We start from the raw sequence: 12857 nt of genomic DNA on the forward strand, positions 1-12857 counted from the left end.
AAAGTTGAAAGAGACAAACATATATATATATATCTGTAGGATTGAACGTGTAAAAGAATGAGATGAAATACATTACAAAGACACGTTACAACATTGTCAGTGTTGACAGGTGTAAAAAATAAAAGTAGATTGTCTAGCGTGCCATAGAGTTTTGTCAATAGTGAAATTAAAACTAAAAAGATTGTTCATTCTTATTCTTCTCTTACTATAAAGGTAACTTTGTTTACTTGAAACTGGCATAAAGTCAAAACTATTGCCATAATATAAAAAAAAAAGGTAACTTTGGTCACAGAAAGAAAATCCTATTTGGGCATAGATGATGTAGGTACGTTTTATTACTACTACAAACATTAATATTATAAAAACATATATTCTTACCACCTTTAGTATGAAAATATGGTCGACAGCCACAGAACATTATCGCCATTTTATCGTTCGTAAGGAGTAAACTCCAATCGTGCGTCGTAGTTGACACACACACACTTTTTATTTTTTTTATTTTTGTTTAGTTTTAGTTACGTGGCTCAATGGCGTCATTCCTTTACATTATCACCTCTCTCGTACTGGCCTAAAGAAGTATAGTCAACGAAACTTAGAAAAGTGTCTTTCCCGTCCCTAATTGTGTGGGACAAATGTATCATCAATTATTTTGAAAAGTAATATATACTGAAACATTTAAATGATAAACGATCAGGTTTATATTAAAAGTCTATTGCCACAAAAATAGTGTAATTTAAACATCTTTAAAAATGAAGTTAAAAGGTTCCACGATGTAGTTCAGAGAGGCTGGACGCACATTAAGCTCCCCCCCTGTCCACTCTATTTCAAAGTTTTCTATGGTCTTCGAGAGGAAGGTTTCTATCTCTAACTCTGCTATACGCCGACCTGGAAAAATCGATTAAGGTATAAAAAGCACGTAAACAGCTTTTATAGTTCAATTGGTAGGTTTATTATATAGAGCATTTTTTACGTATTATCAGGTAAGGATACTGAAATAAATGAAGAAAATACTTCTATCTTTCTATCTACAAATTTAACTTTAAATGAAACCCAACTCAGAAATATGAAGTCCCAATACGGGACTAACATGGCTTTGAACAAAGTATAAACTTTAATATTACGTTACTATCAGATCTTTGTATATAAGTAGTAGTCTCACATCTATATACAGTAGATTTTCAAGTAAAACAAGTAGAAACAAGTTGTGCAGGTCAATTGTGAAAATTAGTTTTTATTGACAAAAATAAATATAATATAATATGTTATGGTGTTTTTGCACTTCTTGCGCTCCTTATTAAATTTAAAGTATAATTTTTACTGATTTTTGCATTAAAGTCGTAAATATATTACGTTTCACAAAACATCGCCCTTAAAAATCACAGAATATTGGAAGTGATTCAGTTTAAACATGTAATATTTATATTTCACAAATTATGTTTTTAATAAAATTTCTAAAAAAATTATTATTTTTAGGGTCTGTTATTTGAAAGATAAATTGTGCTATTTGACATTCATCGGACTCATAGCTTATGACGGACTTTATGTGACGAATAGCGCTATCTGACAGTCGTGAAACGCAACAATTGTGTTTATCGTACCAATAAGTAATAAATAGCTAATTTGGAACTTATGCAGAACTTATACGTACATTGTGAAACAGACCCTTAAAGAATAATTCTAAAATTATTCCGTAATTAATAGTGAAATAAACAAAAATATTACCTATACAACTTCTAGCTCCAAAGCCGAATGGGTTATATGCAAACGGATGGGCGTTTCTATAGTGGAGTGGGTCAGTCTTATCAACGAGCCAACGTTCTGGAATGTATTCCTTCGCTCTCGGGAAATGATCCTCAGACATTGATAGGAATTGGTGTCCAAATGTCACAAACATCTGGAAATTGGTTTTCATACATTTTTGCGATCACGATAAAGAAGGTAAAAAATCTGTGGCGCTATCAACTTTTTTAGGTCCTCAGATTTCTGTATCTGTTTCATTATTTGTTAATAGGCAAGTAGGTGATCAGCCTCCTGTGCCTGACACACACCGTCGACTTTTTAGGTTTCCTCACGATATTTTTCTACACATAGAAAGTCTTGCCGAGTATCGAACCCATGACTCAGGGATGAGAGTCGCACGCTGAAGCCAACACTGCTCTAACGAAAGTTAAGTAAAAATAAAGCACTTCTAGCGCCCTTATTTAATTAAATTTTTCCTATAAGGTTGCCTGGAAGAGCTTGAATGCGTCCGCAATCCGTCGCTCTCATTATTATTGAATGATTATAATTTCTAAGTGTTAAATAAATAAAATAAAAGATTAAATTCATAAATGCCTACATTCAGTCTGTGATCAAGTATCATTTCTGCAAATCACTAACATATTTTGTATTATTAATATTTCTAAGCAGTAATAAATATCGACATATCAAACTTTACACACATAAAAACTACTTAATAAAACTAGCCAATCTTAATCAGACTTAATTAACCTTTAAAAACTTATGTAACTCAATTTTTAAACTATTTTGTGTAACAAGGTTAGGTTAAATAAACAATAATATAATATATATATATATATAATGTCAACTCTTTATAACGACGGGACCGAGCATATTTATTCGTTATAGAGAGGTTCCGTAGAAGGGAGCATAGAAGTAATGTATGGGAATTGGGTTAACCCAAATAAATTTAACACATTTTTACGTTATAGAGAGTTTGTGGTTATAAACGATTGACGGTATAAAGAGCTTATACTGTGTTTAAACTGAACTGATTTTGATGAAACTTTGACTTTTTCCTATGTTGGAAAAATAGATATGACATTTAATTTATTTAGAGAAATTTTTAAACAAACATACATGCATTTACGAAATTATAACACATGTTTTGGCTAAATAGATTATTATACTATTCGATTCCAATGATATTTTATAGGTCAAATTGATAATATTTTACAAGTCGGTTATAATGACAGAGTAAGTTAAATTATAACCAAAAATGCAGTGCCATGTCACCCATCATGTCATGTCATGTCATGTCTCAATTTGAGAGTGTTCATGGGTGAGAGTCTCAGCCCTATGAAATTGAGAGTCTCAATGTCATAGAGCTCGCGAGCCGTTGCCGGCTTTTTAAGAATCAGTCTCTTCTTGTCAAAGTCAAGTCGATAGTTGGTTCGGAAATACTTCTGTGGGTAGCTGGTTTCACATAGTAACACATCACTTATACTAATTTAAGGCTTATTACTATTAAATATATAACGTACTTACATCTTTAGGAATTCTATATCCCAAAATATCATACTCCTTTGATGTTGCCCTCAAATTTCCAGCAACTACGGGCTTAACTCTGAGCGATTCTTTAATGCAAGCCTTCAAGTATGGCTTTTGTTCTGAACGGGATAAAATCTCTTCCCTTAATTTGTTTTGCTTCTCGGGATTTTTCGCAAGTAGATAGAACGTCGCTAGCATTGTGTTCGCGGCCTTGGATAGAAAATTTTATTTGAGGGTAGTTTTATAATGCAATAACGAATAAAATTCAATAAGTAATAAACACAAACACCAAGGATTTAAAAAAAATGCAAATAAACAAATCCATGCAAAATGGCGGACTTCTAATGAGTTGTATAAGTCTGTAAGTACATTTTTTGAAGTTATACTTCTTTAGGCGCATCATGAAAAATTTTACGATGCGCACGCAGCGTGACACAAAATTAACAGAATGAAGTTGCCCACGGAAGATGCTACGGCATTGGACATAATTTAAAAACGACATTCGAAGAATAATAGGATTTATGTTGTATATATAAATATTTACAGGCATGAGCATGGTTTCCCGCGGCTCTCGATTCGCCCTTTTATTAAAATGTTTCACGAACTTAATTTTTTTTCCCCAGAAACCTTTCAGCTGTGACCTAGATGTTATTATTACGTTGCTAATAGCTCCAAAGTTATCCTTGTAATTAATAAAATGTACGTTCTCCATTACAACACTTACCGTATCAACACCTCCGAGTAACATGTCACCCGCCATTATATAAGCAACATTCTCGTCAATTTCTAGAAGTTTCTCAAGGATTCCTTTTTCATAATTCGATTGGTCCTTAGTTTTAAACTGTTCTCGTGCTTGATTGATAAAGTATCGACTCAAACTGAAATCATTGATTAATTGAACGGGGATGTCGAAATCATATTTCGTCATGAAAGTGGATGAGACGAGAGTGGTTTGTTAAGAAGGTCAGCAAGAGGTAGTCCGAGCACATTCGGTACCATGTGAATGTAAACGCTAAGTCCACCTATTGCTGTCCTAATTATTTAAGTGTTCTCATTGTAAGTAATGCAACGAAGTGAAAATTATCATTTTTAAGAAGTGACAAAAAGTTGGTTCTGCGATTCCAAGTACAAACAAGGGTTTTGGTAAATTATGAGATAAAGGCTAGATCAAGGGTCATTAACATTAACAGTATCTCTTGAAAGTAAGACGAATAATGCTTGTGCTTTTTTTTTGAAGGGAGTCTTGCTGTAGGCCTTGACAGCCGAGCTCAGCTTGGGCAATTTTGGTCAGCTTAGCTTGGCCGGAATGGTCTTTTTCCAGCGACAAGGGCAAGGGATGCAATACAAAAGAAAAGGAAATACAAGAATTTCACAAGTCACGATTGATCAGGATAGGATAAGGTTAAGAAATGCTTATACAGAAGAGTTTAAAAAAATGATAGAGAGGTAGCCAATCGTATGGAGTCGGGCAGCCTATTCCACAACTTAATAGCGGAGATCCTAAATGAATTACCTATGAAGGATGAACTGTGGGATGGAATTTCCAATTAACACCTAATGGAAGAGCATAACATATAGTTAGAAGATCCTAAGAATTCGAAGTGCTTTTTGAGATAAGAATGGGTTTTGGGATTGAAAAGAATTGAGTATAAAAGTTGAAGAAGATGAGCGTCACGTCTGAATGGAATAGGTAGCCACCACAATTAGACTAAAAAATAGGGGTAAGGTTACAAAAATTCCCACTTGGCTGAATATTGGTAGGATTGTTCAATACACTATTATAAAGGAAATGTGAAAAGTCCTCATCGACTACCCCAGCTGCCTGCGGAATTTAGACTCATGGTCGTATTTTCTAAGTCCAAATATGATACGTATGCAGAAATTCTGCTGGCGTTCGATCTAGTCAAGTAGCTCATTCATATCAGAGGTGCAGAGTCTGCATAATCGAGAATAGGAAGCAGAAGAGATATATAATTATATGTATTTTTTTAATTTTGTATTGAAGACCTTTGTATAAAACGTGTGTCGAGTTCACTAGTCTTAGTATAAAAATACACGAAAACTTACTTTGTTTGATCTTCATAGTACTTCATGGCTTTGTAGTAATTTGGAGTACCAATGTACCGCCACAAACTTGGCTTAAGGTCTAATTTGTCAGCCATTTTGAAAATACCATGAACAGTCTGTATGAGTTTTCTTGCTGGTGAGTCTTCAGGTAAATTTGGGTCTAAGCAATTTAGCCGACCTCCTAAAGCAACCACGCCAATGGATTCTAAAGCCCATAGATTCATTTCGGTATCGAGTTTTCCATCTATAGTATTATCTTGTTTACGCAAGTGTCTCATTCTGTAAGACGAAAAAATCTTTTAAAATATCGTTAGAGTCCGTTTTGTATAAGCTTCAATTTTTGTTTAAGCGAAGATATTACGAGTATTTTTACTATAATTTTGAAGTGAAACTTCTTTAGGCGCATGAGGGTAAAATTATTACGGAACGTCACGAAGATGTGCAGCGTTTTGTCGAAAGGGAGAGAGTGATTGAGACCGATTGTGACAGAGTGAGAAGGGTATATTACCTTATAGAAATTCTATTTGTAAAATTAAAATTTCGTAAAGATAATTTATTAGTATTTTATATTTTATGCAAATAATTTATTGAAATCTCAAATGACGAATTGTAAATTAAAATGTCACGTGTTTTTATTATCCAAGAAATAAATTTAAAAAATTAAAATTATTTTTGTATTAACTTTCGACACAATATTTTAATGACAATTAAATTCCTAACATATTTTCCTTTTTCCCTCCCTCTAAGTCTCGAAAATCTAAAGTATTATAGTTTGTATAAGTTTGAACAAGAGTTAAAAATTAGTTTACCAAAGAAGTTTTTTACGAAGCACGTACTTTTTTTTTACTTATTAAAATTGTTATAATTAACTCTCGATATTTCTTCAATACATGTAACTGGGAAGTCAAAGGCTCCTGAAATACAGTTTTACCACATGTAATATGTGCAATAAATAAAGTTGGGGAGGTTTTTTTATTTATTTTATTCGTTCTGATAAAATAATCCATCATTATTTTAGTATAAACTTACAGACTAGCGTTAGTATATTATTATTAAAAAGCTAAACATAAAAAAAAAATGAAACATATGAAAAAATCTATGCATACACTAGTCGGTGACCGACAAGTGTACAGTCACTTCATCTGCCACAGTCTTCAAGATGCTGTTCCGATCGCCCCGTACCCGGTTCAACAGAGATCCTGTTTTAATTCTAATAAAAGCATTATTGTATTGAACACGCATGGCAGTTAGCGACCTGACAGTATAGTCGACCTATAGACTACTCGTCTAAAAGTTTTGACAAAACGTCTTGAAAACTAATAAGTAAACAAGTGAAAGTCACCCCGACTTTCACTTGTTTACTTATACCACACATTTTGTATTGCGGCAGTGTAGCGCAATTGGTAGCACCGGTCGTTTTTTCTTTTATTATTATTATTCATTAGTAACTTTTACATAATTCTTATCGAGTCTTAACAACAGCTTGCCTCTTGAGATACGGTAAATAGTCGTGGACCCGTTTCAAATACGACTGCGAATTTTTTCGGTGGATCGACTCTAATGCAGTAAAAGCGTACGACGGTGGCGTCACATCCCAGTCCATATGACGTGACTTGTGAACGAACGTCATGTTTTTTAGTGAGTTAATTGTCATTCATACATACTTAACGTCATCGTCGATTGAATGACGTATCAACATTTTAAACCATGGAGTCTTTTACAAAATTATTTACAAGTTTCTTATTCCAAAAGAACGCTTTTAAAAATAATCAGAAAGAGGTGTTTATCGATTTGTCGTGTAATTATTTTTAAAGAAATGAGTCCATCTATTTCATATAGATTTCTTGAGAGTTAAAATTGAGAGCTATGACTCGATTTTAGTAAGGTTTTTTAAATAAATAACATTAATTTTAGTAGAACTACTTGTTTAATGTTGAGTTATTTTCAACTGATTTTTAATAACGCTGTCAAATTAATAAAAAGTTTATGCCAGTCTGGTTCGTTCGTTGGTAGAAAATATTAAAGTTTGGGCACAGTTTTTTTTAAAGATACAGACCTGGCGACCATGTCTTCAGCGACTTCTTCTAGAACTTTGCTATACAATTTTATTGTTTTTGTATGCAGCAAAATCGGATTCACCGTTGTTCGGAACTTCCTCCATGCCTCTCCGTGCCTGAAAGAAATATTTATCAAATCCCTTGAACTGTACATATTGACATAGTGATGTATCAACATTCGTTTGAAAAATTTCTTTCTCTCCCCAAAAAACATTAATCTAGCAGGTTTAGAGTTATGACAAACATTTTAAAAATTGGAAAAAGTCGTCAATTTATCATATTTATAAAGGCATTAATTAGGTGAAAATTGTGATTTTTAAAATGTATGATGATGAATAAATACTCTGTTAAAAGGCCAGTCGGCTCGTCCGGCTTATTCTTGTTATATCGCTTTCTGTAGTGTTCAAAACTGGCAAACCCCGGGCGAGCAGGCAACCAATTTTCATTTCGTAAAATCTGTGATAAAAATTCTTAATTGTAATTGCATAAATATTTGAATAATTCAATCATTTTATAGAAAAGCAGATTGGCCCTCTGTGCCTATGCACCCGAAACTGTTATTATATGCCATACAGAAAAACAATTGACACACGAGGTCGAGGTCCATATATCAAGGCACAATCTCGTCTTGAGCGCCGTTAAATATGTCAAACACAAAAAGCCTTAAAAACTAGGTTCAAGTTTTATTGACGTTCTAGAATACGGGATACATTTTATTTTGAATGGGAACGAACTTTCAATTGGACAAAATTTTGGGACTTAATCAATTTTGGAATTAAAAAAATATGATGGATCGAAGGAAACATTTTTGTCTATAAAGTAACAATTATTTTTTTCACTAATATAAACTAAAGAAGATGAGGAAACCTGATGACACATTTCGTAAGTAATAGATATGAGTCCTTTAGTATTTTTTAAAGGACAGCTCGCTCTTCTCTTGTCCCCAAGTCGAATTGGTTCGGAAACACTTCAGCGGGTAGTCACATATCATATTAGCCGTGCGATTCTGTTAATCCGTGAGTTCACCTCGCACTAACAATGCTCCCTTCAATTTGTGGAATCTCATGGTATTCTGTTAAGCAATTTCACATTACGTCATGACAAGCGGTGGGAGCTTGTAGTTTATTGTTTATCATAATGCCAAATCGTAAAATGACCGCTTCACGACTGATTTCAGCGCGCCACTGCGAAAACCGCTGTGAGAGTTCGAAAAGTGAGTTACAGAATCGCAAGGCAGTTCTTTTATTATGTTTTTAAAAAAAGGTTATGTAAAACGTCTGTTATCTCAACCCGTGTCATTAAAAACCCATTTTCGGTATTCTTTAAAGTACTCGTATTCACTATGACATAATTGATGATAATATTATAATATAGACGTTAAAAATATGTTGTACTAGGCTATTGCTTGTATTTATATGTCACCGTAAAATTGTAAACACCGTTAGATTGTAATCTATCTCGCGAGATTATAAACTGTCGAAAGATTGTGAACCTCAACGAACTGCTTACAATTTAACGTATTATTATTCGGTAGTTATATGAAATTGTTGGAAAGTAAAATTAATTTGTAATTGACCAAAGAAGTTTGAATGATAACTAAGTTAGTGTAGTACAATCTACCGAATAATAATACGTTAAATTGTAAGCAGTAAGCTGAGGTTCACAATCTTTCGACAGTTTATAATCTCGCGAGATAGATTACAATCTAACGGTGTTTACAATTTTACGTTAACATATACATCGTTAGGAAACTTTCATGTCTAACACAAAAAATGTGTCATTCAGCTAAACAATGAAAGAGACAGAAAATCTCGAAAATATTGACGTCCGTCGTTCCACAATGTTTTTTAATGCCACGGCACGGTTTTATGTGGAATTAGTCCATTAAAGTGTTTCCGAACAAATTCGACTTAGGGTCCTTCAAAACAAGGGCGGCTAAATCACTTAACATCAGGTGAGCCTCCTGACCGTTTGCCCACAGTTCAAAAGCAAATCTCCTTACTGACTATGCATTCGTTATCGTTATAATAGTATAAACAATACAATACCGATAAACTATAATACCTGGGCAGAAGCTTCGGCATCTAGCAAGAAAATGAGAGTTGGTGAACCAAATCTTCCATCGAACCTGACAATTGGACCGTACTTTTCGTAAAGCACCTCTGACATTTTTATTGGATCAGCGAACATTCCTGAAAAGAATATCCGTTTTATAGAGGAAATCTGTAATTTGTTAACATTATGGAGCATATTTAGATAAAATACCACATGGAGATTGCAGCACTGAGGACATAAAACTTTCTAGGGTGGTTTTATTGGGATAAGTAACCGTTTAGATAGATGAACTTTACGATAGTTTGTGTCAAGATAATGCCAGTTTTGTGACAGATCGAACAAGTAGATTTTGCATATAGTTTACCTAACGGTGTTCAAGATACAGTTTAGTTTCGCAACAAAGCACTGCTTAAACTTTTCATATAATATTTATTGCGACGAACTGAATATTATTCGTGCTATATGGTACTTCTCTAGCACCACTTGGAAAGGTAAGTGTTAGTATATTGGACGGATTTGGAGAAACTATTGTTCATCACATCTTGAATAGATGCTTTTTGGAAAGACATAGTTGGTAAACGTACCTACCGTAATTTATTTAAATTTGGAATGTGGTTTAAAACAGAAAACGTTTCAATCACCAAAAAGGTCGATGACGAACATTGTGTGAAAACATTAAAGGCTGTTACACAATAAACCGCGCTCGGCCAAATTTAAAAACAGATTATGTACAAGTAAAAACGCGCGAAACGCATTCTTTTGTCATAGTCATTGTAAAGATGTTACGCCGAAACTGAAGCCTATTTTAAGGCTAAAGACTAATCGTACTATAAAAATGGAATCGAAAACGTGTATGAACGCTATCTATAATAATCGGTGTATCACTCTCGCAGGCAACTACATTGAAGAATCAAATCAAATTCTATAAAAAAAAAACTTTTTCTATTAGCTAGCCTACGAACTTTTCAGCGCACTCGATAGTACTTATTCGGATTTAATATAATGCACTGACACAAAGTTATTCAACATATCAATGAAAAAGTAATTATTATTACAAATATAGTATGAACGTGTCGTACGTATATTTTTGTAAATTTAACGGGAACTATAAATTTATCGTGGGACGAAAATATTTAGTAAAATGCGAATTCAATGGCAAAAGTCCACAATTTTTTCCATCGCGTGCAATTAAATGAAACGAGCGAGCAGTGACTTTGCTGTTCAATATTGAGTTTGCACGTACAATAACTTTATAAACAAAAATGAATCGCAAAATATGTTGCTAAGCGCGAAACTCGAAGACGGCTAGACCACTTCGAGTATTAAAAAAAATATTCTTTGAACTCTGAAGACGGTTTTTATGGATAAAAAAATGGAATATATAAAAATATGAAATTTTTTGTTTTATTTAGTACTTACAGTCTCAATGGGGTAGCATTGCAAAATGTTCCATATGTTGGTACGTAGCTACTAAAAAGGTAGGTTAAGTAAAAAAATTATATGAGGGCGAAACGAAGTTCGCAGCTAGTCTATAATAAAATAAGATATGGTCATATCAGGTACGGTAGCAAGGCCTCTTTATGCTCAAGGACTGACGTCACGCACATACACTTGTAAATAGTAATTATGCAAAATTGAAATGATATCTATTACACTGCGCAACAGGATATGCACTCGGACAATTATTATAATTATCTAAGTACAGGTGATCTTAATAATATATTTTAAAATTATTTTTATTATTTAAAATTATTGATTAAATTATTTACATACTTATAAGGATTTATTACTGGACTAATTTTGATACATAATTCTTTCGTGAAAACAAAAACGATTGTTATGTAACTGAAATACAGTCTTCGCAACATGTAAGTCATTTTTGGTTGACCAGTACATGAAGTCCATTAATTGCGACGAAAATATAAATTAATTTTCCAAATGTGACTTTTATGTAGACTTTCGAGGCCTACAATTTCTTTTCAAATTTATTACGAAGGCTTATACAATAACAGCTATTCTTTCTAATAAAATTGTGGTATAAAGAAGTGATAAAAAAGGGTTATAAAATCGCCCCATTTGGGTCCAATGGGATTTTAGCGGCGCAAAAAATATGAATGGGTATCAGATATAAGAATTTAAGCCCGACAAATTTCAACAGGATTCTAACCCAATATATTCTTATTGTAGTATGTTAATTATATTTTATCGCCTTTTAACAATTATATAATATTCGTTTCAACGTATTGTTAAGCAAGGAACAAGCGCTAGTGTAGAAAATGTTCTCCCGAAGAAGAAGTGTTAAATTGAAATGGTTTAGAATTGTATAAAATACTAACTGTTGGTTTATTGTAACAGAATAATAATTTAATTAACTGTTGTAAATTGCAGATAAAGATTATTACAGTACTAATATTAACAAATGGGTTTATCAAATGAATTTTTAATGCCAAATTAAAAAAATCCAAATTTAAAACAATGGCATGGACCAGCCCCTAAAGGGGTACCTATAAAAAATTGTTTATGACCTATTCTAAGATCTACCGAAAACACACAAATTTCATATCGATTACATATATCAAATTAAATGGCAGTTCAATATATATATCGATCCAGAGGCATATTTCAATAAAGATTACCTCCAGGCAAGAAATGATGTAGTTGCCCCACAATGGGCAAAGATTTAGGCCCCGGTATTGACGTCCATGGCTTTGATTGCGCATTCTCTTCACTTATCGCACTGTTTACTGTCACTGTCCTGAAATCAGTTAAATTCTTTAAATAATAGTATTTTCAACATGAATGTACCACGGAAGAACTGTCTTGTTTGTCTAGTCACCCACAACACAGGGGCTGCCTGGTTGGACTATCAATATCAATTTTGTCTCAACCATATTTTATTATAAATATTGTAATAAACCTATAATTTATTGTTCCGTCTAGGTAACAAACGAAACATGCAGAAAACCTAAAAAAGCTGGCTAAAAATTACTCTTAAAATCTATTAACGTTTAGACGATGGTGATGGTTAACCTTACCAGTAAGAAAAAAAAAAAACAAACAAAAACATACCTGTTCAAGTTCTTTGTAACAGCGACACACACAGATTTCCGTATAGAGTGCATGTTTACATCACAATTCACAACTGACGCGCAATTTAATTCGCTTATCAACTTTATCTTATCTTACAAAAACATTCACAGATTATAGAAATATAAAATAAAAAAAAAACGCATTAGATACTGTTTTAAATTATCGATTTTACCTTTTCGAACAATGTTATGCTTCTGCCTCTAACTCCGATCTAACTCTGAGGCGCTCCTAAATAAAATGACCTTCACTCATAGGAATTTAAATAAAGTTGTTTATCGCACTACCGGTGCATTTGATCACATTCGTTTTAACTACTAA

The 12857-nt window shown here is 33.1% G+C and overlaps 1 protein-coding gene across 1 annotated transcript; it reads right to left on the reverse strand.

Moving 5' to 3' along the window:
* Nucleotides 1-693: 693 nt before the first annotated feature.
* On the reverse strand, nt 694-12833 carry LOC125059281 (cytochrome P450 CYP12A2-like). The gene is made up of 11 exons (XM_047663648.1): nt 12712-12833; nt 12519-12630; nt 12086-12204; nt 9459-9586; nt 7738-7850; nt 7394-7510; nt 5338-5616; nt 3995-4148; nt 3268-3480; nt 1723-1894; nt 694-885 (listed from the first exon to the last, which is right to left on the reverse strand). Exons 2-11 carry the CDS (start codon nt 12569-12571, stop codon nt 734-736), a joined length of 1500 nt encoding a protein of 499 aa, XP_047519604.1. The 5' UTR covers nt 12572-12630; nt 12712-12833; the 3' UTR covers nt 694-733.
* Between the last annotated feature and the right edge of the window lie 24 nt (nt 12834-12857).

The sequence above is a fragment of the Pieris napi genome, chromosome 19 (assembly GCF_905475465.1).
Source record: "Pieris napi chromosome 19, ilPieNapi1.2, whole genome shotgun sequence".
NCBI classification, from domain to species: Eukaryota; Metazoa; Arthropoda; class Insecta; order Lepidoptera; family Pieridae; genus Pieris; species Pieris napi.